A 24,115-nucleotide genomic window follows, 5' to 3' on the forward strand; every position below is an offset into this window, starting at 1 on the left:
TTTGAATGGTTCTCTGTCTTTCTGCATTTTCCCTGTGACAGCCTGTAAATCTGGCCATCTTAGAATGAAAATCAACTCTGGAAATTTTTTTATTATTATTATTTTTTAGAAGAGTTGTAGGCCTTCTATTGTTGTATTTAACCATAATTTGATACTAAGTGCAACAGTATTCCTGGAATTTTTACAATGTCTATTTAAAAGTATTCGTTTTTAGATTAGCATGTTAAGCTAATTATGCTAAATGCTAATGATGACGTTGAAAAAATTTTTTTTTTAGTTGTTTACCTGTTAACAATGATATAATACAGTGCAGGTTATTCAGGTTAGTCAGGACAGGAAACTGATGAAAGCAGGAAGAAGAGGGTTTCCAATGGGATATTATTAAAGTGCAGCACGTTACAGTCCAAACAGAAGCTGGCAGCCTATACACTGCTACAGTTTTTTCTTCAGCACCATTTTTTAACCCCACACTCAAAAACCTTTCTTTATCAGACACAACGCAGTAAATTTTTAACTGATCAAGTCCTGTTTCTAGTCCATGTTTGAGTTAATAATTAGTCCAGCAACAGCGGTGCTGTTCCTTTGTTGTTGTTATTTTGCAAGTGTTTGTGTAAAATTATATATTTTGCCACTGCACGCGTTTGCATAGACTCTGGCTTTTCTTTTTTGTGAGCTTAACTATTACATGCACAACATGCATCAGTACTGTAGTGAATATCCTTTCTTCATTTCTGTGTTCATATAAAGCAGTTATCAGCACCCAGTTCAAACCTACTGCAGCTGTCCCGCTTGGGTTACAGGCTCAAGGGCTACTCAGAGATAAATGCTCCCATATCTCCCGAGAACCAGCAGCATTATAAGCATAATTTCTGCATGTTATGTTTTTGTGGCTTAAAGCGCTGCTGTCATTATGCCAGACCACAGGACTCTGTCACATTAATCACCTTTTCTGCAGAGCTTATGTAACCTCTGCAAACCTAAAGTCTTCCTGTTCATAAAATAAACACATGGCACTGCTACATTTTTTAGATGTTGCTGAAACAAACTGATCAAATGCTCACAATTGTTTTAAGTTTTCTCTGACAGCACATTAGTTTAACCCTCAACAAAGTTTTTCTTCTTTCTTTCTTTCTTTTTTTTTAAACCAGCCTAACTGACCTACATTTGAAGTCTCAGCACACAAATCGTTAACTGCGTTAAACCTTCGTCCTGACTTGGTTCGCGAACTGTGGGCGTGCCAAAGCGGCTGTCAGTGCAAAAGTGGGATATTTGTAACTGCACACGACAGTAGAGGGACTCCGAGAGAGGGGGTGGTCATGCTTCGTGGTGCATTGGTAGTTTTTTTAAACATCAGCACTGGTTCTCAGTCATGGCTCGGATACTAAACCTCATCAAAGTTCAGTTGCGCAGAGATTTAGCCTCGTGTCGAGGCGTCGCTGGGCAGCCTGTGAGAACCATCAGCTGCACCTCAAGAAAACAAGCAGAGGAGAGGTGAGACAGTTTAGTTTGATTCATTTTTAAGGATTCTTCTCATGCAGCCAGTTTTGGTCAGGGTAACGATCACAAATGAGGCTTTAAAAATGCCATGAAAGTGATCGATTTGTGCAGCAAAACTTAACGTGATATGCAAGCTTCACACAAAACTGTTGGACTTAACACACTTTAGTCTTATCTGACCTTAAAGTCTCAACTTGCTGACCTGACCTCAGTACATCATTATCAAGCTACTTTTGTAACTTGTGCATGTTGCATGGCGCTGTAGCTATTTTACCTGCAGTTAAATTGCTTCCTGTCCTGGCAGTGATGCATCTTCAGTTTTGGGAAAGCGGTGGAAGGACACTGCAGAGACTGTCATCATTGGTGGAGGGTGTGTGGGCGTCAGCTTGGCCTATCACCTGGCCAAAGCTGGGATGAAGGATGTGGTGCTGCTTGAGAAGACTGAGCTGACAGCTGGATCTACCTGGCATGCTGTAAGTTTACAAATGTGCTGAGACCAAAGACCCTACAGGGGTCCACAGGGTCCTGAATGTGAAGCCAGAGAAAGGCCAGGGTCACACATTTCACTTCCATGTTGGTTGGCGACCATTATTACCTTCATTAACGTTGAAAGGACCACAGCCCAAAGTCAATAAACCACTGCTCCCATTAAACTTGAATTTTACATCAGTTATTGAAAGAAATCTTTACATTTGGCTTCTTTCCTTCAGTTGAATTGTAATCTGACAGTTGGAGTTTTGCATAACAGAGTAGAATAGCAAATGGTCAAAATTAAGAGACTGGAAAGAGGGTATATTTGGTATTTGTGCTTGGAAAATGAGAAACAATTATTTTATTTTATTTTCAAATTGCCTTTATTTTTATATTCTCTGAATGAGCTTTCTTAGCTTAATACTTAAGAAAAATATTATAAAATGACTCAATTTTGGGTCTTGGGTCAGCGATGTGGTGTAATGATAAGCATAACATGTCTCCAGAATAATTTGAAGGTACTGAGCCCTTAACCTCCTAAGACCTGAACTCTTCCACGGCATGCATTTTTAATTTCTCTTTGATATTTGGGCTGATTGAGGCCCGATGAATGTTAAAACAAAGAATTACCAGATTTTTTTTAACCTTATTTTTGTTTTTAAGAAAAATAAGAGCCACATATGAGGATAGTTGTTTAAAATTTTGATAGAACAGTAGCAGTATAATGTCCTCGTAAGAGGATATCAGGCCCATGTAGAGCAAAATTTAGTATTTTGGTCTAATAACCCAAAATGTGATGTCCACATATGTGGACGCCAGGTCCTAGGAGGTTAATACTGCTAGAAAACTGATGTCTGGCTCTTCCTCGACAGTGAAAGTGTTTAGATCCAGTACTGGCAAGTGGCTGTCATCCAGTTGTTACTCCCTTTCCAGTGAGAGCAACTGTTAAGTTTTCAAGGTACTTGTGGTCCTGATCCTCTTGCTCCTTACACTCCATGTTATTCATTTACAAAAACGCAACACTCCTATACTATTAATAGACATTTCACATGTCAGAGGGGAAACTTGCTCTTCACTTACTCGCCTCATTGGATGGGCAGGGACCCAGTGGACACTGGGTGAGGAATTAGGGTAGCTGCAGACCAGGGTAATTGCCAACCAATATATGTAATTCGAATCAGAATCTGAATACTTTATTGATCCCTAGGGGAAATTATGTTGGTTACAGTGCTCCAGTACAAACAATAACAAAAATGGACAATACAAGAAGTAAGAAATAGCACAATATATAAAAAGGGTGTAGCTATAGCACTATACTGTGTATTAGGTGGATGAGTTGTACAGGGAGATGGCCACAGGCAGGAATGATTTCCTGTGTCGTTCAGTGGTACTTTTTTGGTAATCTCAGTCTCTCACTGAACGTGCGCCTGTGGCTAGCCAGCACGTCATGGAGTGGGTGGGAGAAATTATCCAACACTGACTTTATCCTGGATAACATTTGCTTTTCCATCACCACCCTAAGAGAGTCCAGCTCCATCCCCACAACATTGCTGACAGAAGTTGTGATTTCTTTTTTAATGTTTAATGAAGAGCGATATTAGCGGTTCAGATTATGTATATTGCTATAATGCTCCTTAGAGCTCCCACAGCTTTAAGGAATATTTTAGTGTTTTGGCTCATTGAATTTTTTTTTGCTGCCCCCAAGTGGCCAAAAAGCAGTTCTTGCAGCTTTAAGTTGGAATATGTGAAAGCAGTATTTTGGTGGGTGTATTTTCCAATTATCTTAATGGTGTGTTTGTATTTTAGGCTGGCTTGACAACATACTACCATCCAGGGATCAACCTCAAGAAAATCCATCATGACAGCATAAAATTATATGAGACCCTGGAGGCTGAAACTGGACAGGTGAGGTACTTTCCTTAGCTTTCATAGCTTTTACAAGCATAACTGTATTTGTATATTTGTATACCTTTTATATTGACTTTCTCTGCAGGCAGTGGGCTTGCACCAGCCTGGCAGCATTCGTATTGCTTCAACACCGATTCGAGTAGATGAAATGAAGTACCAGATGACCCGCACACACTGGCATGTGACAGAACAGTACCTCATCGAACCAGAAAAAATCCAAGAACTCTTCCCTCTGCTTAATATGGATAAGGTCTGTATGCCCTTGTGGATTAGTCACATTAATGACTTCTGATAGCAAGAAGTCATTAATTCGATTGTTCTCAAACTTGTTCCTGCTCAATCTTTTTATTGTCTTGAAACAGACATTAGAAACTGTGAAGAAGCACAGTGTTTATCTGAACCTTGACAGATGTGGTTTTGGTATTCAATTACCTAAAACTTTTAAAGCCAAATACTTGACTTCTTGACAAGAGTTAGAGAAGATAAATATCACTCTGCTAACTGTTCACTAATTATTACCCCTGCTATGGAGGATATGTTTTTTGCACACGTGCTTGCCATGCTTACTGTCTATAAGCGCAACAGCTCGAAAAGTTTTAGATTAATTTTGATAAAACTTTATAGGGGTGGAGAGTAAGTGCCTTAAAATTTTTCTTACATCCACCAAGGTCATTAAGGTCAGCGTAATGACCTGTTGGTCAAGAAATAACCGTTTAACTTAGATGAGTCTTACAAGTGTGCTGTGTATTGTCAACATATAGAAAGTACAGTATAAAGATTTTAAGTATCATGTCACATTTGACCTCTGACCTTTTATAAAAGTCAATAGATTAATCTGAAAGTCAGAGAGATGCTGTGCAGAGCTATTTAAAACCATTTTTCCTTACTGCAGTTGTTTGTATTGACAGCATATAGAGAATGATATATGGGGATTCTAAATATCACATTACTTTGGACTTCTGACTTCTTCTTCAACATCAAATACGGTCAAACTTTCATAAAATTATAAATAATAATAATATTATACAATAAGCTCTATATTGTATAAGTAATAATATTCATTCCCTGTTGATTACAAATCAATACCTATTATCCATTACCTTCTCCTGTTTGTGTAATTAAAGTAAACATTGGTCATGGTTTTTAGTGCGCTACAAACCTCTGAAAGCACGTTAAAAAAGATTAAAGAAAACAAAATAAATATAATAATATAATAAGAATAATATAATGCTATTCCCTTAAAAGGAAACACTGCCCAGACAGTGAACTGCCTTGGCGGACATTTGCGTTCTTGGAGTGCTTCCTGTTCCATTATGAAACTACAGCAAGGAGATGTTTAACTTAGACTCCGACCAATACTGGATTTTTGCAGGCAATTCCAATACCAGCTTTTAGACAGTAAAAGGTTCTCATATCCCTCTATCAGCTGTTATATTAAAAATACAAGATAAAGTGATGAGCTCATTGTTTAACAGATTTCAAGCAATGTATTTCAAGAACTGGTTAGATACTTGCCATAAACATTCCCCCACTTAAGACCATGCATGCGTCTGCTTAGTTGTAATGCTGCTCTGGTACATACTTTAAAAAGTGCTGAGAGTATTGTAACACTGGAGTGCTAGACTCTCAAATGGCACAAACTATGTGACATTTCTAAATGACTCTCTGCATCTTTTATTTGTAGCATGGTTTTGTAAACAAACTAGTTCCATCTAGTTCAGACATTTCAGATAATCATATCAGTATAAATGTATCCCTGATCTATATCTGTATATCTATATCTATATTTAATGATTAAATTAGGTTTGTAGACTCTACAATAGAGAGAAAACCCCTACAGTAAGATGAACCCCATGTGAGCAAACACTTGGTGACAGTGGGAAGGAAAAACTCCCTTTTAACAGGAAGCAACCTCTGGCTTGGGGAAGGCCAGCCATCTGTCATGACCGGTTGGGAGTGATCCAAATCAAGAAATATGTAAAAATTATTACTTTATCTGAGCTTTAAACACGAGTAGAAATCTTGCTGAAAAATGGATGAGCTATTAAAGTTTAAAATAAATTTAGAAATGTTTTTTTATTATTATTTTATTGCTGAAACATGTCATTGTATGTTCCTGGTTTTGTGCTCTTGGCTCTGTCCAAAGTTCACAGTTTAGCATTAGATCCAAAGCTAAACATCTCGACGAGTGTTGTAAAGTTGGGCTTTAAAGTTGACCTGATCCAGCGCTCCTGAAATTTACCAAACACAGTTATGATAAGGGAATAATTAGTTGATCTAATATTAGGTTTTTGGTATGACATCAGCTTGGAAAGGTAAAACCTACAAACCTCTTAAGTTAAATGACCCAAAGAATGAGACATCTGTTGATATGTTGTTGACCCGCGTCTGCTTAAGTGCTTAGAGTCGTTGACATATTTCACTGTTAGCAATATATCTTCATGGAGCTGCTTGATCAGCTAATTATTAAGTTTATTATTATTATTGAATCACCATTTTGAATTTGTTGTGTGAAGGTTTCTGTTTAATCTTAGGTGTTGGCAGGTCTTTACACCCCAGGAGACGGCCACATCGACCCTTACTCTCTGACTATGGCTCTGGCTGCTGGAGCGCGTATGTATGGTGCCCAGATTTATAATAATGCCCCCGTGACGAGCCTCAAGCCAACGTCTGATGGCAAGTGGGACGTGCAGACCTCTCATGGAACAATTCGGGCAAACCGCATTGTCAACACAGCAGGTGAATATTCATAATCTCTATACGCATTTATTCAAAGGATAATAGGAGCAGTGATCCTGATATTTTAGATGGTAAACACTATATCCATGCAGAAAATGTAAGGAAAAGTACAAGGGAATAAGTGCAGTCCGCAACTCACATGTGAATATGTTCAAGTCCAGATTTTTCTTCTTTGTCTCAAGTTTCTTCGTGTGTATGTTGGTAAAAGAAGAACAGTTTTTGTTTTATTTGTTTCTTTTTTTGTGGGAAAAGGATAGATATCGGATTTCAGAGCACAGTAAAACATCTTATCTATCTATAGATACTCTGGTAGGAGACCTTTGCCCACCCAGACCACTGGCTGAAAAGTTTAGAAAACAGAGTTTTTGTTCTGAACCGGGTCATACCAGTTCTTGGGGGATTTTGTTGGCCGCGACTCTTTGCTGCTGTTGCCTGTTTTTCTGGCAGAAGTTCAAGAATGTGCTTCACTCTCTTTCTCCTGTCTGTGCTCCCCTGTGGAGTCATGCATTTCATTAGTCACCCTTTTTTTAATGTAATGCACAAACTTAGAAACAAATGGCAAATGAAATAACGACTGTAGTCAAACAACCACCGCCAAAAAAAATACAAGAATTTGAAAGATATGCACGGTTTAAAAATAACAAACTAGAAACAAAACTATGTCTGTTCATGTGTTTTGGAGCACACACAAAGGTGTAAAGAAGCTGAAAATAGCAAATATTTAGCAGCAGAGCATATTTACTACTTCATTCACATTTTCTTCCTTTCATATTTTCTTTACTCTGGTTGAATCCAGTTATGTTGAGGCCTTGCTGGCATTTTGCCATCACTGTAACAGCCAATCGACTTAGGGCAACAGGTCAGATTTCATCCAATCTTGAAGCAGCAGCACATGTAATCCTCCTCCTCCTGACATGCAGTTCTAAGCCTTTCACTACTGCTGTGCTGCTGCACCTTCTTGCATGCAGGGACTTTGGGTTTGTGGTTTAGCTTTAACAAAAGGCAAAGTTTTACAAAAAAAGTTTAAATTCATTCAATTAATATAATTTTTTGTGGTTCTTGAGTTTCTTCTGCTTCATGGGCAGTCTCACATAGCGTGGCAAAAAACGCCTTTACATTCTCAAACTCTATGCTTCTACAGCAAACATCTCTTTGTTGAAAACATCTCACAGTTGAAAGTGTGGTCTGCAGTACAGCCTGTAAGTCCTCTTCCTATCAAAGCATCCTCCTTACCAAAGAGGGCTCAGTTGAAGCCAAAGCTCATGGTTGCCATGTGAACCTAATATACGAGGCGATCGTTTGATTATCTTCAGTGTTTTCTCAATGTTTCTGTCTGTAGTACTAGAGTCTGTTCATCATGTAAAATATGTGTGTACAGGCTGGTTTGGTTCTATTTACTTGGAATTTCATTTGTTGTTTCAGTGATTTTTTTTGCATGTATTTTTGCACCATTGCATAACTTTCGATCTGTTATTAATAAAAACTGTTTCTAATACTTCACTAGTTATCATTTTTAGCTCTTACTTAATCGTTAGTCTTAAAAACTATTTATTAGCATTAGATCAGTAACTTGTAGCTCACCCTTTCATTTCCTTATCCATCCTTATTATAGCAGATCACATGATGAAATAGTGTAAATGTATGGCCAAACTAGCAAAGTTAAAACCTTGCTTTAGTTCATTGAGGTTTATGAGCATTTGTTTTTGCACCACTCACTTAAGGCCCCGCCCACAGCCTTTCAGTCAGGAGTCTTGACTTTGATTCGGCCATTGCAGCAACTTGATTATTTTCTTTTTCGGTCATTCAGTTGCAGATTTTCTTATGTGCTTGGGATCACTGTCTTGTTGTATGACATAAATTTCAGCCAAGCACTAGCTGTTGAACAGATTGCCTCATGTTTGACTGTAGAAACTGCAATATGCAGAGGAATTCATGGTCGACTTAGGGACTGCAAGGTGCCCATGTCCTTTGGCTGCAAAACAAGCCCAGATCATTATTACCCCTCCACCTCCACAGTTGTTGTGAGGTGTTTATGCTGTGACTACACTTTGTCTGTCCAAAGGACATTGTTGCAGAGGTCTTGTGGTTTGTTCATATGAGAAGAGAAGAGGCTTTCTTCTGGCAACCCTTCCAAACAAGTGATACCTGCTCAGTGGGTTTTTTTGTTTTTTTTGTACTGTCTTTAATTTTAAAATTTAGCATGCTAACCAAGCCCCGTACAGTCTGAAATGTAGCTTTTGCTGGGGGGGGTTTCTTTTGCAGTCTATGCGAACATTGTAAATGGGCTGGTTCTTATATCTACTCTGAGCACTCAGAGCACTTCTGTTTAACTCGCCTTAATCAATCATTCACACAAGCACTTTTTCTGTGCTTTTCCTATGTAAGTACTTTCTATCTAACATTCATACACACTCATACTGCGATGGATGCATCAGAGAGCACCTTAGTATCTTGAGCAAGTATATTTTGCATGCGGACTGGAACAGAGCGGCATCAAACCACCAGTAAGGGACCTGCTCTACTTCCCGAGCCACAGCCACCCCAAATTGTACAATCTGACTTTGCAGCAATTGTGGCTTTGTGTTGACACAGCCCTGAATCTTCCAGACCAGCAAAATGCCAAAACTATATACATGTGTTTACACTTTCTAATGATCCATAAATTAAGTGCATTTTTAGCAGCACCTGGCTGCTACTTGCCCTCTGAATTCCTGTGGAAGCAGTAAGTGTGATTTGGCAGTTTTGCATTATGTCATCCTTTACATTTAGCTAATTATATAAACTACAATCCATCACTTCTGGATATCTCTTCTGACCATTCAGTGCCTCACATTGTAACATATAAACTGGGTTAACCATTTTTTGTTTTGAATCGTTTAAGTATTACTTCTGGCTAACTTGAATTGCTCTCCCTCCAGTAGCTGATAATAAACTTTTATAAACTGAGTCTCTTCAAAGTTGTTTTACGCATACCACAGTTGACTAGCAGCACCCACTGAACTAGACATATTCTGAGCATGTGGCAAACAGCTGTTTTAGCCTCTGATTTTACAGTAAATTGGTCTGACTATTATAATTCTCAGAGAAACAAACTTTACTCCATTAACCAATGTTTACTAGGTAACTCAGTAACTCTTAAAGTGTTGTGTATATGAAGCTCCAACCTGTAACCAACTGTAAATAGAATCTGCAATGTTATTATGTTGCAGACTTACATATGAGTACATAGATTGAATAAAAACTCTTGTGAAGAGTTGCTGACAAGAGTATGTTGCAACACTTGGCTAAAGATAGCAGGGATAAACAGGTTTTTCTCTGGCTTCACACTCTGGGCCCCAGCAAAGGCATTAGTACACATCTGTGTTGCTTTCACGTGTCCCAGCATATTTGTTTTGTGGCTATTAATTTATAAAACGGGTTATGCTGTACTTCAGGTGTATGCAAATTTATTTTTTTAAGAGAAAGAGTTGGGGAAACTCTAAGTGAACACATTCAAGTAAGCAACTTGTGCAAAATGTTGTGATGTTGTAAATTAAGCTTAGTATTCCTTCTACACACTGAAGTGCCCTCTATGTGAAAAAACTGCTCTGGTGAATAATGTAGAGCTTTGAACCCTGAGGGTAACTTCTGATTCATGTCTGGTGTCTTCTCATAACATGTGATTTTTATAGTTGTGACTTGTATTTTCTTTTTTTTTTTTTTTGCTTCTAATGCTGTAATGCTTATACATTAGATTAGCGATAGGGCTCTTAAACTAGTTCCTCGTGGTTTATATTGAATCTATTTAATCTGTGCTGTCTTATTTATTCTTGCCTTCATTTTCGGGTCTTATGTGTGTCTGTCTTGCATATATCTATGTGTACACCTGTGTGTTTGCCCCTGTGATATGACATTTTTATGAAATCTAATCCCTTAACCCTCCTTGCAAGTGATGAAATACTCCAGCAGTCAGTGTTATTAGAAATCCAGCTTGCACCAGTACTAGCACACCTTGCCAGTATTGGATTGGACCACCTGCTGGTGGCATATTTTCAAAAACTGACCTCAGAGGTCAGTACTCACATTATAGCATCACATAGTTGGTGTAGATTTGTCAGCTGCACATCCTTTATATGAATTTCCCATTCTACCACATCCCAATGTTCTACTAGATTGAGATCTGGTGACTGTGGAGTACAATGAAATCATTGTCATGTTCAAGAAACCAGTTAGAGATGGACTTTCAACCTTGTGACCTGGTGTGTTATCCTGCTGAAAGCAGCCATCAGAAGACGGGTACAAATGTGATCATGACGGGATAGACGTGATCAGCGGCAATACTCAGGTAGACTGTGCCATTAAAACAATGCTTATTTGGTGTCAAAGTGCCAAATGTGTGCCAAGGAAATATTCCAGGAACCATTACACCACCGCTAGCATCAACCATTGTTTGATATAAAGCAGGATACATCCTTGTTTTCATGTTGTTTATGCAAAATTTGGATCTTACCCTCCAAATGTTGCAGCACTTCTATTGTCCAGTTTTGGTTGTAGTTTCCTGGTCTTGGCTGACAGGAGTGGCAGCCAGACTCCCCCTGCTGCTGTAGCTCATGTGCTTCAAGTTTAGACATGATGAGCATTCAGGGATGCTCTTCTGCATATCTTGGTTGTAACAAATCGTTATTTGACTTGCTGTTTCCTTCTTATCAGCTTGAAGCACTCTGGCCCTTTTTCTTTCATCTTTGGCATGAACATTTTCACCCGAAGAACTGTCGCTCACTAGATATTCTTTCTTTTCTGGATTATTGTCTGTAAACCCTAAAGATGGTTGTGTTGGGAAAATCCCAGTACAACAGCCATTTCTAAGATACTCAGACCAGCCCATCTGGCAGTAACAACCATGCCCCATTCAAAGTCACTTAAATCACATTTCTTCCACAATCTGATCATGCCATGATAATGATAATAAATTGCTGTTTCAATTTAAAAACACAGAGACAACAGAGAGACCTTTTAAACATTCTGTAATCTGTTTGGTAGTTTTATAAAGAATCAAACAATAAAAGAAAAACATCCTTTAAAAAATGTTTCTTTAAATAGGAAGATGATTGTTACCACTCTGCTTCTGTAAATTTTTATGAGAAGCTACATTTTGGAAATGGCTGTTGTTTGCTAGCATCATGATTCCCCTTTATGCAAAGATAAGCTAGAACTCTTGAGCCTTCACCTTTAACTGACTGACATTTATGTTTTCATGAGAAGACAATTCTGAACAAATATTTGTCAAAGATGCATTTAGAGATTGAGAGCGAGCCAACTCTATCTGTTGGCTGACTTCACCTCTTCAGCTGAACTGACTGCATCTAATTTGTTTTCAGGTTTCTGGGCCCGGGAGGTTGGCAAGATGATTGGGTTTGAACACCCTACTATTCCAGTGCATCACCAGTACATTGTGACAGCAACGATACCGGAGGTGAAGGCTCTGAAGAAGGAGCTGGCGGTCATCAGGGACCTGGAGGGGTCTTATTACCTGCGTCAGGAAAGAGATGGCCTGCTGTTTGGCCCCTATGAGAAGATGGAAAAGATGGTTTTACAGGACTCCTGGGTGAGAGATGGAGTACCAGCAGGTCTGTCTGCCACATGAGATTTTCCAATCTAAATATTTCTACAAAGTTTTCATCTTCCTGTGCATGACTGTTTCTATCTGCCTGCAGGTTTTGGAAAGGAGCTGTTTGAGTCTGACTTGGACAGGATAATGGAGCATGTGGAAAAGGCCATGGAGATGGTCCCTGTACTAAAGAAAGCTGACATCATTAACATTGTTTCTGGACCAATCACATACACTCCTGACCTCCTGCCTATGGTTGGACCACACTGTGGAGTTCGCAACTACTGGACAGCGATTGGCTTTGGGTGTGTGTTTAGTCAGGTGTTGCTGAACCGTATCTAGCTAAAATACTGCTAAGAGGTGAAAGACAGAAAAAATAGCTGATGTACTATGAGTCGTTGATTTGGCTAGCATTACAACATGCAGTTGGAGTTGCATCCCAACTATATGTAACTTACAAATGTGATGCGCATATTTTTAGATGCAGTGTGACTTAAACCTCTAGAAGACTTTGATTTTCTTTGAAAAGCTTTATTTTTTTCTTAAAATCCATCAAAGCCAATCGATAGTACCTAAAGCTCTGATTTAATATTTGTTCAGGTATGGTATTATTCATGCTGGTGGCATAGGCAAGTTCCTGAGTGAATGGATCACAAACGGAGAACCTCCATACGACCTGATCGAATGTGACCCCAACCGCTATGGCAAGTGGACTGATGTACCCTTCATATGTGCCAAAGCCCGAGAATCCTATGGCTTCAACAATGTGGGTAAGAAGAACATGGGACAGCTGCACAGCATTTGTGGAACAGAGCCTTCTATTATATTGTTACTAAAAGCCTGCTGTGTCCTCCTCATGCTGTTGGTCACTGCAGTTGGTTTCCCCAAGGAGGAGCGTTTTGCTGGCCGACCAACCTGCCGAACTAGCGGTGTTTATGAGCTGCTGAAAGACAAAGGATCTATGGGCTTTCATGCTGGCTGGGAGCAACCTCACTGGTTCTACAAACCTGGAGATGACATTGGATACAAGTAAGGTTTCTCTGTAAATTTCTAACAGTGTCTTTTTGATATGGAAAATCTGAATGCTAATTTATTCCACTTGAATCCACTGTGCATTACAACACCACATCCACCACCCTTCAAGCTCTTTCAGGTAGTACAGGTACAAGTTCGCCCGAGATCATCTAACAGGCTTTCTGACGATATTAGCACAAGAGGACCATTTAAATTCCCCACTGAAACTGAACAGCTGCTACTGTTCAAGAACACATGCAGCAGATGCACAAGTCTCTTTTACAAACCCACATGTCGATGAGCCTTTGGGTTGTCCAAACCTCAAACATATCCAGTTGGCCTTCTTGGCAGTTGCATATTTGGCTCTTTCTGGGACATAGTTATTTTAGTTTGTATGGAAGCTAAAAGCTGCGGTTATAATCTTGCAAAACATTTATTGTGTCTTGCAATGCAACTTTCCGCTAGCCAGTTTTGCACAATAAAATGTATATTTTTAGCCAGACCGAATATCTCAAATAGTTGCACTTTTTTTTTTTTAGGCACTCTGGGTAATCTCATGATATCTCATGTAGAGCCTGACCGATCAGCCAGTTGATCCGAGCAGTCAGATCAGCTATAACATGGGAGTCTTTTAAAACATTATCTCTTTATCTGAATTGAGTGTAAATGAGTACTGGATAACTACACATGAGAAATGTTATGGAAAAAATATCAGCCTGTATATTGGAATACTCCGTTAAAAGACAGAATATTGGTAGTGGTATGAGTTTGTTTTGCTCAGGCTTTGTTCTCTAGTGTCAGCATGAGGTTATCATCAGTTGTGGGGGGTGGGGTTCTGCTTTGGACAACATTTTGGACAACTTCTCTGATTTCATCCATGCTTCCATCCATCCATTTTCTTTAACACTTATCCAGTGGAGTGTAGTAGGGAGGTCAAAGATGTCACATGTCAAGACCATCTCACCTTTCCCTACTTGCTGAGCTTTCCTGCTGATATATTCATTTCTAATGCTGTCGATCATGGTCACTCCCAATGAAAATCTGAGCACCTTCAACTCCACCTGTGTCCACCTGTGTGCCCCTGTCCTCCGCTCTTATATTTCACCCTATGTTCTTCCCTCTTCTTGAAACATATTCACCGCAGCTATTTCCATCCTTTTTGCAAAATCCACCACCATCCATATTCAACCACTACCCTTCCACATTTCTTTCCTGACGCCATACCTACCCAGGACCTCATGCTCTCTGTTCCTGGCACCTACATGTCCAGTGAATCTCTTGTCAGTCTCTCCTCCATGGGAACACTCTACCACTAAATCCAACTTACTCCAGAATTCCTCTTTCTCTTCCAACTATCCAACCTTTGGGGCATAAACACATTCAACATTACCCCTTTGATTTCTAGTTTCAAACGCATGATCCCGTCTTGCACTCTCTTCACCTTTACAACCCTATTCACATAATCTTCCTTCAAAATTACCTCCAATGCTTCTGGCCTTGCTTCCCTTCCCCGTAGTTCTCAGTCTTCACTTTCTCCATCATATCAGTCAGCTCTCTCTTTACCAGTCATAGTCCCTCCATTTAAAGTACTTATTCTCTCTGCCACACTCCTTCTCTTTCGCTGCCTCCAAACATGCCTTCCCTCTTTCCTTCTCTTTTATCTTCAGCCAACAGTACCACAGTTTTCACCAGCACCCTGTTGGCCAACAGCACTGCATGTGATTGTTGTTAAACTGGGCCTCAATCCATCCACTATGGTTTGGTCTGCCAATGATTTACCATTGGATGCCCTTCTTGATGCATTTATCCAGTCTTGGGGCCAGCAATGTGTTGGCTTGTATCAATTCTAACTAGAACTGCTTAAAAAGATTGTTGAATTTGCTCCAACATAAGCTTTGAACATTTTTCATGCAATAGCAATGGATAGTGTTGCTTTCTTTGATGTTACAGAATGCACTGCCTGCACAGATGTTGGTATGTCTGCAAAACTTTAAAACTTTTATCAGTGTTTTCTCTTTGTCTTCTAGTCTTGTTTATATTTCATTCCCATTGGAACAATATTCACTCAGTGCACTGCCCTTTTACAGTGAAACTTATAACACTTTCAAATAGAAAAAGTAATAAAATAAGCAAATCACTAGTAAGTAAAATACATAGTTAACTGATTTTGTGTTGTGCTCAGACCCAGCTTCCAACGCACCAACTGGTTTGGACCAGTTGGAAGAGAGTGCAAGCTGGTGATGGAGAAGGTTGGAGTAATAGACCTGACACCTTTTGGCAAGTTCATAGTAAAGGGGAAGGACTCACACAAGCTTTTGGATCGCCTCTTTGCCAACACCATGCCCAAGGTAGAAGACCTAATGTAAACTGTTCACCTCATGAAGTGATGATTGTGTTGGTCACATATCCAGTGCACTGTACTGCTGCACAAACGGTCCTGACCACACAGCTTTCTCAAATTCCATAACCTGTTTTCAGGTGGGCATGACCAACATCAGCCACATGCTGACACCCTCTGGGAAAGTATACGCTGAGGTTACCATCACCCAGCTGGCACCAGGAAGGTTTCTGCTCGTCACAGGTTCCGGTTCGGAGCTGCACGACCTCAGGTGAAATGGATCAAACCCTTTAAACTTTAAACTCCCAGTCAAATTCAGCCGTAGATAATTTAGCAGCAATAATTGTCCTGAATAGTTTCTTTAAATAAAAAAGAATATTTTAAAACATTATCTCTTCATGCAGTTTCAGTAAACCTGGGCTCAATAGATTTTCCAGACTGGGTTCCTTATTACAGTCTTACTTAGAGAAATAAGGTGCTTTGTTGCATAGCACAGAAAAACACAGGCTGATACTTCAGATTTTCTCCAAGTTTTTGTTTTCCTTTCAGTTTGCTTTGGGTCGAAATACACCAATACCCATGAATATCAGTTACTGAAGTGAGTTGCCAAGATGTGATTTGATATTGAAAATGAGTAAACTAATTAGCTCATCAAATAAAAATAACTCTGAAACTCTTTAAATGAAGTACTGCATCATACTAAGAGTGGCAGAACTGAATCAGTGCAGCATGTCTAAAACGCCACACACATATTGATTTAGACTACATTTCAATATTTCAGTCCCTGCACAGTGCTCATACTGTTAGCAGTTAAGCAAACACTGTTTTGCTCTCTGTCCTGCGCCCAGTTCAAGCTGTGCTGGCTTGCTGTCTGTTTTGTACTGCAGAAACTTAAAACCTATCGGCAGCTGTTAACACAACGCCCCTCGAGCTCCTCCAATCACGAGGCAGAATCGTAAACCATTTATTTTCATTCCTTCACTGTAATCAACTCTCTACCACAGTTTAAAAAAAGGCTATGAAGTTTTTTTTTATGCCATGTAGCGACATCTAGTGGTAATTCACATATTTGCAAAGCCCATAAAATTTGCCTAGTCTATAAATGTATTAACGGATCTTTGCCTTGTGGATTTGCACTTGCCACAGGTGGATAGAAACTGAAGTTGCACAAGGTGGATATGACGTTGACATTACAAATGTGACAGAAGACATAGGTGTGCTGGGCATTGCCGGACCAAACTCTCGCAAAGTTCTCCAGAAACTGACAAATGAGGATATGAGTGAAGCTGGATTTAAGTTTCTCCACTGCAAGTCCATCCAGCTTGCCGGCAAGCCTGTCCGTGCCATCAGGATCTCCTACACCGGTAGTGCAAGGCAATTCATTTATTGCGTCTTGCAATGCAACTCTCCATAGGTAGCTTTGCACAATAATATATATTTTTAGCCATGCCTAACAGCAGTGTTGGTCAGTGCTTCCTCCATACTGGTCCAGACCGAATATTTCAAATAGTGAAAGGAGTGAAATTTTCTACAGGCACAGATCCTCTGACATCTCATCTTTTGTGTCTAAACACAAAAGATGAGAAATTCAAAAACATCAGTTTAGTGAATATAAAAAAATACGGAGGCTCATTTATCCCAAGAAAAGAAAACTCCACATGGATTTCGAGATACTTAGAATTATGAGATACCGAGTGAACATTTTTCACTTACTTTGACAAAAATGCAAGATTCTAATAAAATAATGACATACTAAGTCAAATAATAAGTCATTATTATCTTTCAGGAGAAAAAGAACAATGTCAAGTATTAAATATAAAATCAATATTATGAATTACTCAGACAAACCTATACCAAAACAAAAATTCTGACTTAATAACTCAAACTTTAGCCTAATTTTTAAAATAAAATGCAAACTATGACTTATTACAAACAAAGTTTAGACATCAATTAAATATTATGACTTGCTAATGCAAAATTCTGAAATATTCATTAAGAGATTTTAAATGCAAACTCAATACGAGGACTTATTATTTTTATAATAATAATAATAATAATAATAATAATAATTAGTAGTAGTAAAATTATGATAAGTCAAAATGATGGTTATTGGGTTAAAAGTAGAATTATGAGTTACTGAGATGTTTTATTTAAGAAAAATGTGAGATGTTAAATAAAAATTTGAATTTACTCATTCAAAATTATGCAGAAACCAAACTAAAATCTTTCTTCAACTATTTCAACTACTTTAATTTTCATGTGCCTAGATTTTTATTTCATTAATCTTCATTTTATTTTTATAAAACATGTACACTCCATGGTCTCAGTTCACAGTCTATGGATATTTTCTTTTATTCTTGTGAATCTTTTACAGTGTGCATAGTCTCATAGTTTAGAGTTTATGACTGCCCTCATTCTTTTGTCTTTTCCTTTCAGTGACATAGTTTTCAGTGCTGAGTATCGACATGCTCTTAAGTGTAAGTGTTTTTGTGTCTAGGTGAGCTTGGCTGGGAGCTGTACACTGACCAGAAGGACTTGGCAGCTGTGTACCTGGCCATGATGGAAGCAGGAAAAGACGAGGGCATTGACAATTTCGGCACCTATGCCATGGCCTCGCTCCGACTGGAGAAGGGCTTCAGAGGCTGGGGAGCTGAGGTACATACATATATACATGAAGAAGGAAAAAAAAGTCCTTGTTTAAATGTGAAGCAGCATATTATGCAGTAACAGGGAGACAGAGGAAATGAAAACGTCACCTCTTGATAGCTGCGTCTTCCACAAAATCAGCTTCAGCAGGAAACTTTGAGTGTCATATTGCAACTTTTTATAACAATTTTGAATAAGTTTCTTGAAAGTATTCAACTGGTATAAATTATGCATCGCAAAAAAGCAAGTCCTTGCAGCCATTCTGCCTCCTGTAATTCTCCTGTGAATCAAAGAGGCTTCGGTGTGGTAAGGCAGGCCACGCATGATGCTTTCTTCAGTATGAAGGCCGTCAAACTGTCGGGAATTCAAATCTTTGGCTGGGATGAAAATTACAGTTCACAAAACCTCACTCATGAATTCATCCACTTTTAAGGACAACACGGCGACACAAACAAACTACTTGTTGTGACAAAATTCAAGAGAAAAATACAGGCTGCAAATGGAGGGATGCATTTTTTGGACTTTTCATAAAGTTTTGGACGACAGCTGTCTTTTTTTGAAGTCAGGAGGGTGCTGCATCACCAGCCAGGCTGATTCAAAAAACACAAATCGTGTGGTTTTTCTCCATGATCTGTCTCATAGTGGTCCTTTAATATTATATTCCATCAGCGATGAAAACACCAAACACACAGCTTCCCTTTTAGCCCAGTGAAAAACTATGAACTATGGTCCATTTTTTCTCACCAAAACCCAAACTGTGTCAAACTGTGTCAATTTCTTCCTTTTCTGATAAAGATATTTTCAAAAGAGGCCTCAAATAAACAGCAGCGTATGCTTCACAGTCTAACTTGTAGTGTTTATATTAGAATATCAGCCTTTGGCCTTGATACTGTCATTAGGAGAGTGTGACACCCAGTGGACCAATCGGGAATAGCATTGCATTGGAAGGGTTAGGGTTTTCACACTTTGCAAAGCCATCATGAGGGCTGGATTTCACTGTTCACTGGGGCCTTGGGTCATAAGATTGAAACCCCTGGATTAGAAGAACATCTGCAAAACAATGGAGATGAAAGAAAGACGTCTTTGTGTGACTTTGGAAAAGAATCTGAATCTTACAGAGTTGAATTTTTGAGAGAGAAGATGTTTCTTCTCTTATCTTTTTCACCTAGTCTGTATATGGTATACACTCCAAACACCTTTTATTAGACCCGCCTTAATAAAGTGAAGTTGCATTTCACTGTTTTTAATTTACAACAAATGACACAATTATATTGGTGAAAATTTTACTTTATAAAGTACAGCTTATGATTTTTTTTATCATTGATCTTTACAGATGAACTGTGACACTAACCCTCTGGAGGCAGGACTGGATTATTTTATTAAACTAAACAAGGTAACGTTGTTTCCTGCATGCATTCATATTCCAGTTTCAGTCATGCATTTCCTCTTTAACTGTTTGTGTCTGTGGTCCTGCAGCCTGCTGACTTCATCGGCAAAGCAGCTCTCCAGGAGATCAAAGCCAAGGGCCTGAACAGGAAGCTGTCCTACATTGCTGTGAACACAGATGATATCGACCCCGAAGGCAACGAGACTGTCTGGTACAATGGCAAGGTTAGCGACAACAGAAGATCAAAACTTAATTTCCAATTTAGTTTAGAGATTTGGTGATCATTCACACGACGCTGATGTCCCTTGACCTTCTCTTCAGGTGGTTGGCAACACAACCTCTGGAGCCTACAGCTACAGCAGCCAGCAGAGCCTGGCATTCGCTTATCTACCTCTGGAATTAAGCACTTTGGGCCAGAAGGTGGAGGTGGAACTGCTTGGGAAGAAGTACCCCGCCAATGTCATCCAAGAGCCCTTAATCCACACTGAGCCCACGCGGACCCGGCTGCAGAAGAAAGCTCAGAGCAAAGCATAAACACAGGCCGTCCTCTCATCAGTTTCCCACCAGTGAATGAAGAACAATCTTGCTGTGAACAAGAGTCAGGGTGGTTCACATCCTGAGTTGCTTGTGTTCACGTCTGTGGCCAGTTCAGGTCAACTTTATTCCGTTTTCTTACAAGGAACAAGTCTGAAACAGGCGTGCGAAAGCTCAGCACAGTCTTATAAACTGGGGTGTTCCTGCACCACAGTGTCTTGCATTGTTGACAGAGTAATTTCATTTTTGTAATTTCATGAATGGTTGTCAAATGTTTACGCATCAACTGTTGTCTCTCTTATGAAGAAGAACTCATTTTCAGATTGAATGGTGCCCAAATAAGTCTTGACTTTTGTGCTTAAACAAAGATCAGTGTTTGCAAAGCTGTACAAAGATTTAACCAAATGTGTTTTCTGTAAGTATAATTAAATGGGTACACATTGATAATTAAAGCACTCACTGTGTTCCCACTCCTTCCCTCTAACATTTAGTAGTTTACAGTCAGCCGTGTATACTAACATTGCTTTACTGCATACTTTTAAGTATATAAAAATAAAAGTACATCATAGCGAAGCATGTAAAATAAAATCATGATAAGTAATAATAGATTTTTAAATAGTAGCTCCATAGCAAAGTGGTTTACGCATCTGAACAACAAGTGAAAGACCCCGGGTTTGATCTGAGGAAAAGACACTGATACCTTCTGGGTTGGGTCAGGAGAGGCATCCAGTGTAAAAACTGCCAACTCGAACATGTTGTGGTGACCCCTTGTGACAGATGAGCACCAAAAAGTAGCTTCTAATAGATAATTATAGTCCTATACCTGATATAAACTAATGCCAAATAATGGTTGATTTACTGCTAGTTAATAAACACAATGCAAATGCAGTACAAATTTTAAACTCAGCAGGAATTGAAAAAACAAAACAAAAAATGGGAATGTAGTTCTACAATCAAATAATCAACATTTAATATATTTCTACAGTGAAGTGGAACAGAGAAAATATATGAAATATATTTAGAAAACACTTAGAAAACACACAATTATTTACAAGTCACAATTATCAGACAGGAACAACTAATATATACAAATAAATGTCCATCCATTCTCTTCTGCTTTTCCTTTTTCAGGGGGTCGCCAGTCTGTCGCAGGGCTAACACGTAGGAACAGACAACCATTCTCACTCACATTCACACCTGTGGGAAATTTAGAGTTACTAATTAACCTGACCCACTAACTGTGTTTCTAGTTTCGCTCCCCCTGTCTCCTTAGGTCTCATTCCTCCCAGCTGTGTTCCCCTTCTGTCTCTAATTCCTTGATGACTTCCTCAGTGTATTTAAGCCCAGTGTTTCTTTGTGTCAGTGTTGTGTCGTACCCTCAGATTGTACCTGTGTGTTTCTGTTCTCAGTATTCATTGTTCAGGACACAAACACAAGACTCACACGGTAAATGTAACTGAAAGTGGCAGCTTTATTGTTGGAAATTACTGCTATAAATACAAAACAACTCAAAACTAGAAATAGGAAAACTCAAAGTAAGCCAGGAACCAGGAATTACTTAGAACACGGAGGGAAGAAACAGCATAGTGAGGATACGATGAGACCACCAACAGAGAGAAACACAGGTCTTAAGCAATGTCAGAAATCTTTCTCTACACAAATTTGTGTGTTTGTATTTTTCCATGCACACGTTCAAACACAGTCGCTGTAATTCTTTTTGTCTTTTTGTCTGTTTAGCCCCACCACACTGTCTTTGCCCTAATTTTGCCCTAAAATTCAAGTTTCTGGGTGTGCACATAGACACAGACCTCCAATGGAGCTCTAACACCTCTGCGGTCTTAAAGAAGGCCCAACAGCGTCTCCACTTTCTGAGAATCCTCAGAAAAATGGACCTGAAGAAGGAGCTGCTGACCGTCTTCTACCGCTGCTCCACTGAAAGTGTGCTGACATATTGCATCGGTGTGTGGTTCTCCAGCTGCACCACAGCACACAGAAAGGCACTCCAGAGGGTCATCAATATGGCCCAAAAAATCATTGGCCATCCTCTTCCCTCCCTGAAGGACCTGTACAGCACTCGCTGTCTCAAGAGGGCACGCAGCATCCTACGGGACTGTACACACCCAGGACACCGGGTGTTTAAGCTGCTGCCATCTGGCAGGAGGTTCAGGCTGCTGAGGTCCCGAACAAATAGACTCAAGGACAGCTTTTACAACAGGGCAATAGCCCTGATCAATACAAATAGCTGACCTGACTGGATACCTCCCTGGACTTTTTTAGGGGGGAGGTAACAATGTTTAAAACAATAACAATAATATTTATATTTATAACAAGGTGCAATAATAATTAATGTGCAATAATAACAGTGTGCAATACACATACACTTATTCTTCTTTTTTTATACTAAGTTAATATACTGTGTTGTGTTGTTTGTGTTGCGTTGTGATGTGTCATATCGTGTCGTGTTGTGTTATATGTAATGCCGACGTAGGACAGTTTTCCAATTTCATTGTACTACTGTACTATGTATGACTGTGCAATGACAATAAAGAGTTATCTTATCTTATCTTATCTTAATTGTCTTGATTGTTCTCACTTGTCTCTATTGCAGTAAGATAAAGTGTTTGTGTGTCACAGACATGAAGGATGTATACTGCAAAAAAAGCACTAAAAACCAAGCAAACCTAACAGAGAATCACATCATTGTCCCTCAGTGCTTGTTTTTGAGTCACCGTGCTTGCAGGTATAAAGGACTTCATGTGCGAGTTGTGTGGAAAGACTTTCAGTGAGAGGACCACACTAGAGACTCACAAGCTCATCCACACAGGTATTTCATGTCACTGTGTCATCATAAAACCAGACTGCTGTGCATTACTCAGTTATATTGATTATTACAAGCCTGTTACAAGCTGAACATGAAACTCTTTCATCTGAATCTACTTTCCTGCTGCATTTAAATCAGAACATTGTAAACAAGAGTGGACCAAAGCCCTTCATAATGAAGTGAGAGGCTGATAAAGTCACACAGAAAGCAACTTATTACTTATAATCTTCAAATGTAATGCAATGTAGTAATGTAATATCTTATTTTAGTCATAATTTAAAGTGATTTTACCAAAAATAATTTTAGCTCTTAATGTTAACTGTTGTGGTATGAAAATGTAAGTTAGCTCTTATTAGCTGTTGATGAATAGAGGAAAGAGGAACTTTTGTTTGATTCCAAAAACGAGAAGGTTGACTTAAGTTAGCATAAAGGCTAAAAACGTGTGGTTACAGCTAGGCAGTTTGGTCCAAAAGTAAACTTGCCAAAAAGCCCGTGACATGCAGCTGCTGCCAGGACCTGATGATTTAAGAAGCATGTTGTATTCTTTCATGTAAACGCCTGCTATTTTTTGGACTGAGACAAATACTAGCGTAATGTTAGCTACAACTAAGCAGTAGTTTCGAGTTCTATTGAGTTCATGTCCGGAGAAACAGTGTAGCCACATTTACCCATAATGAAATTCTTTGGCTCGTGCTCCTCAGCTTTACATGAACATGTAGAAAGTGTGCTGTTATATTAAGAAGGAAATAGCAGAAAATAGCAGTAATAATAATAATGATAAAAGAGAAAAAGAGAGAGAAAAAATTCTCTAAATATTTAAAAGTTAGGGCAAGTTGGTATTTACATCTTGTACAAAACTTGTGCAATAAGCATTTAAGTGGCATTTGTTGAAGTGACAGTGTCTAGAGTCCTGTAGTTGTAGTGAGTGTGTAATGGTGTGTGCAGAACGTCAGCAGCTCAAAAGCCTGGTGGCTTGTGGGTAGAAACTGTCTCTGTGTCTACTAGCGCGGGTCTGAATGCTCCTGAACCGCCTGCCGGACGGCAGGAGTGAGAAAAGTCTGTGGCTGGGATCGGAGAGGATGCGCAGCGTCTTCCTCATGCAGCGCTGTCTGTAGAGATCCTGCATGGCTGTGCTGTCCTCACCACCCTCTGCAGAGCTTTGTGGTCCAGAGC

General features: G+C 39.3%; 1 protein-coding gene across 2 annotated transcripts; it reads left to right on the plus strand.

Annotated features, from left to right (window-relative positions):
* The first annotated feature begins 1,243 nt into the window (after window positions 1–1,243).
* Window positions 1,244–22,689, plus strand: dmgdh (dimethylglycine dehydrogenase). Of its 2 annotated transcripts, none has more exons than XM_084935815.1 (16): window positions 1,244–1,491; window positions 1,802–1,970; window positions 3,775–3,873; window positions 3,962–4,126; window positions 6,411–6,615; window positions 11,973–12,221; window positions 12,309–12,507; window positions 12,803–12,972; window positions 13,078–13,231; window positions 15,399–15,564; window positions 15,695–15,825; window positions 16,701–16,918; window positions 18,052–18,209; window positions 19,534–19,593; window positions 19,677–19,811; window positions 19,909–22,689. In XM_084935815.1, exons 1-16 carry the CDS (start codon window positions 1,370–1,372, stop codon window positions 20,119–20,121), a joined length of 2,613 nt encoding a protein of 870 aa, XP_084791941.1. In that variant the 5' UTR covers window positions 1,244–1,369; the 3' UTR covers window positions 20,122–22,689. The 2 variants fall into 2 exon arrangements, with proteins under 2 accessions (XP_084791941.1, XP_084791942.1); XM_084935816.1 differs by lacking the exon at window positions 1,244–1,491 and adding an exon at window positions 2,841–2,926 and having other exon boundaries at window positions 1,858–1,970.
* The last annotated feature ends 1,426 nt before the right edge of the window (window positions 22,690–24,115 follow it).

Source organism: Perissodus microlepis, chromosome 7 (assembly GCF_051167445.1).
Source record: "Perissodus microlepis isolate ML-2025 ecotype Zambia chromosome 7, ASM5116744v1, whole genome shotgun sequence".
In the NCBI taxonomy this organism is placed as follows: domain Eukaryota; kingdom Metazoa; phylum Chordata; class Actinopteri; order Cichliformes; family Cichlidae; genus Perissodus; species Perissodus microlepis.

Excerpts from the sequence above, each read along its gene's own strand:
- dmgdh (XM_084935815.1), top strand. The coding sequence starts at position 1,370 with ATGGCTCGGATACTAAACCTCATCAAAGTTCAGTTGCGCAGAGATTTA. Across the intron at positions 13,232-15,398 it reads GGAGATGACATTGGATACAA|ACCCAGCTTCCAACGCACCA; the intron begins GTAAGGTTTCTC and ends TGTTGTGCTCAG. Across the intron at positions 18,210-19,533 it reads TCAGAGGCTGGGGAGCTGAG|ATGAACTGTGACACTAACCC; the intron begins GTACATACATAT and ends TGATCTTTACAG.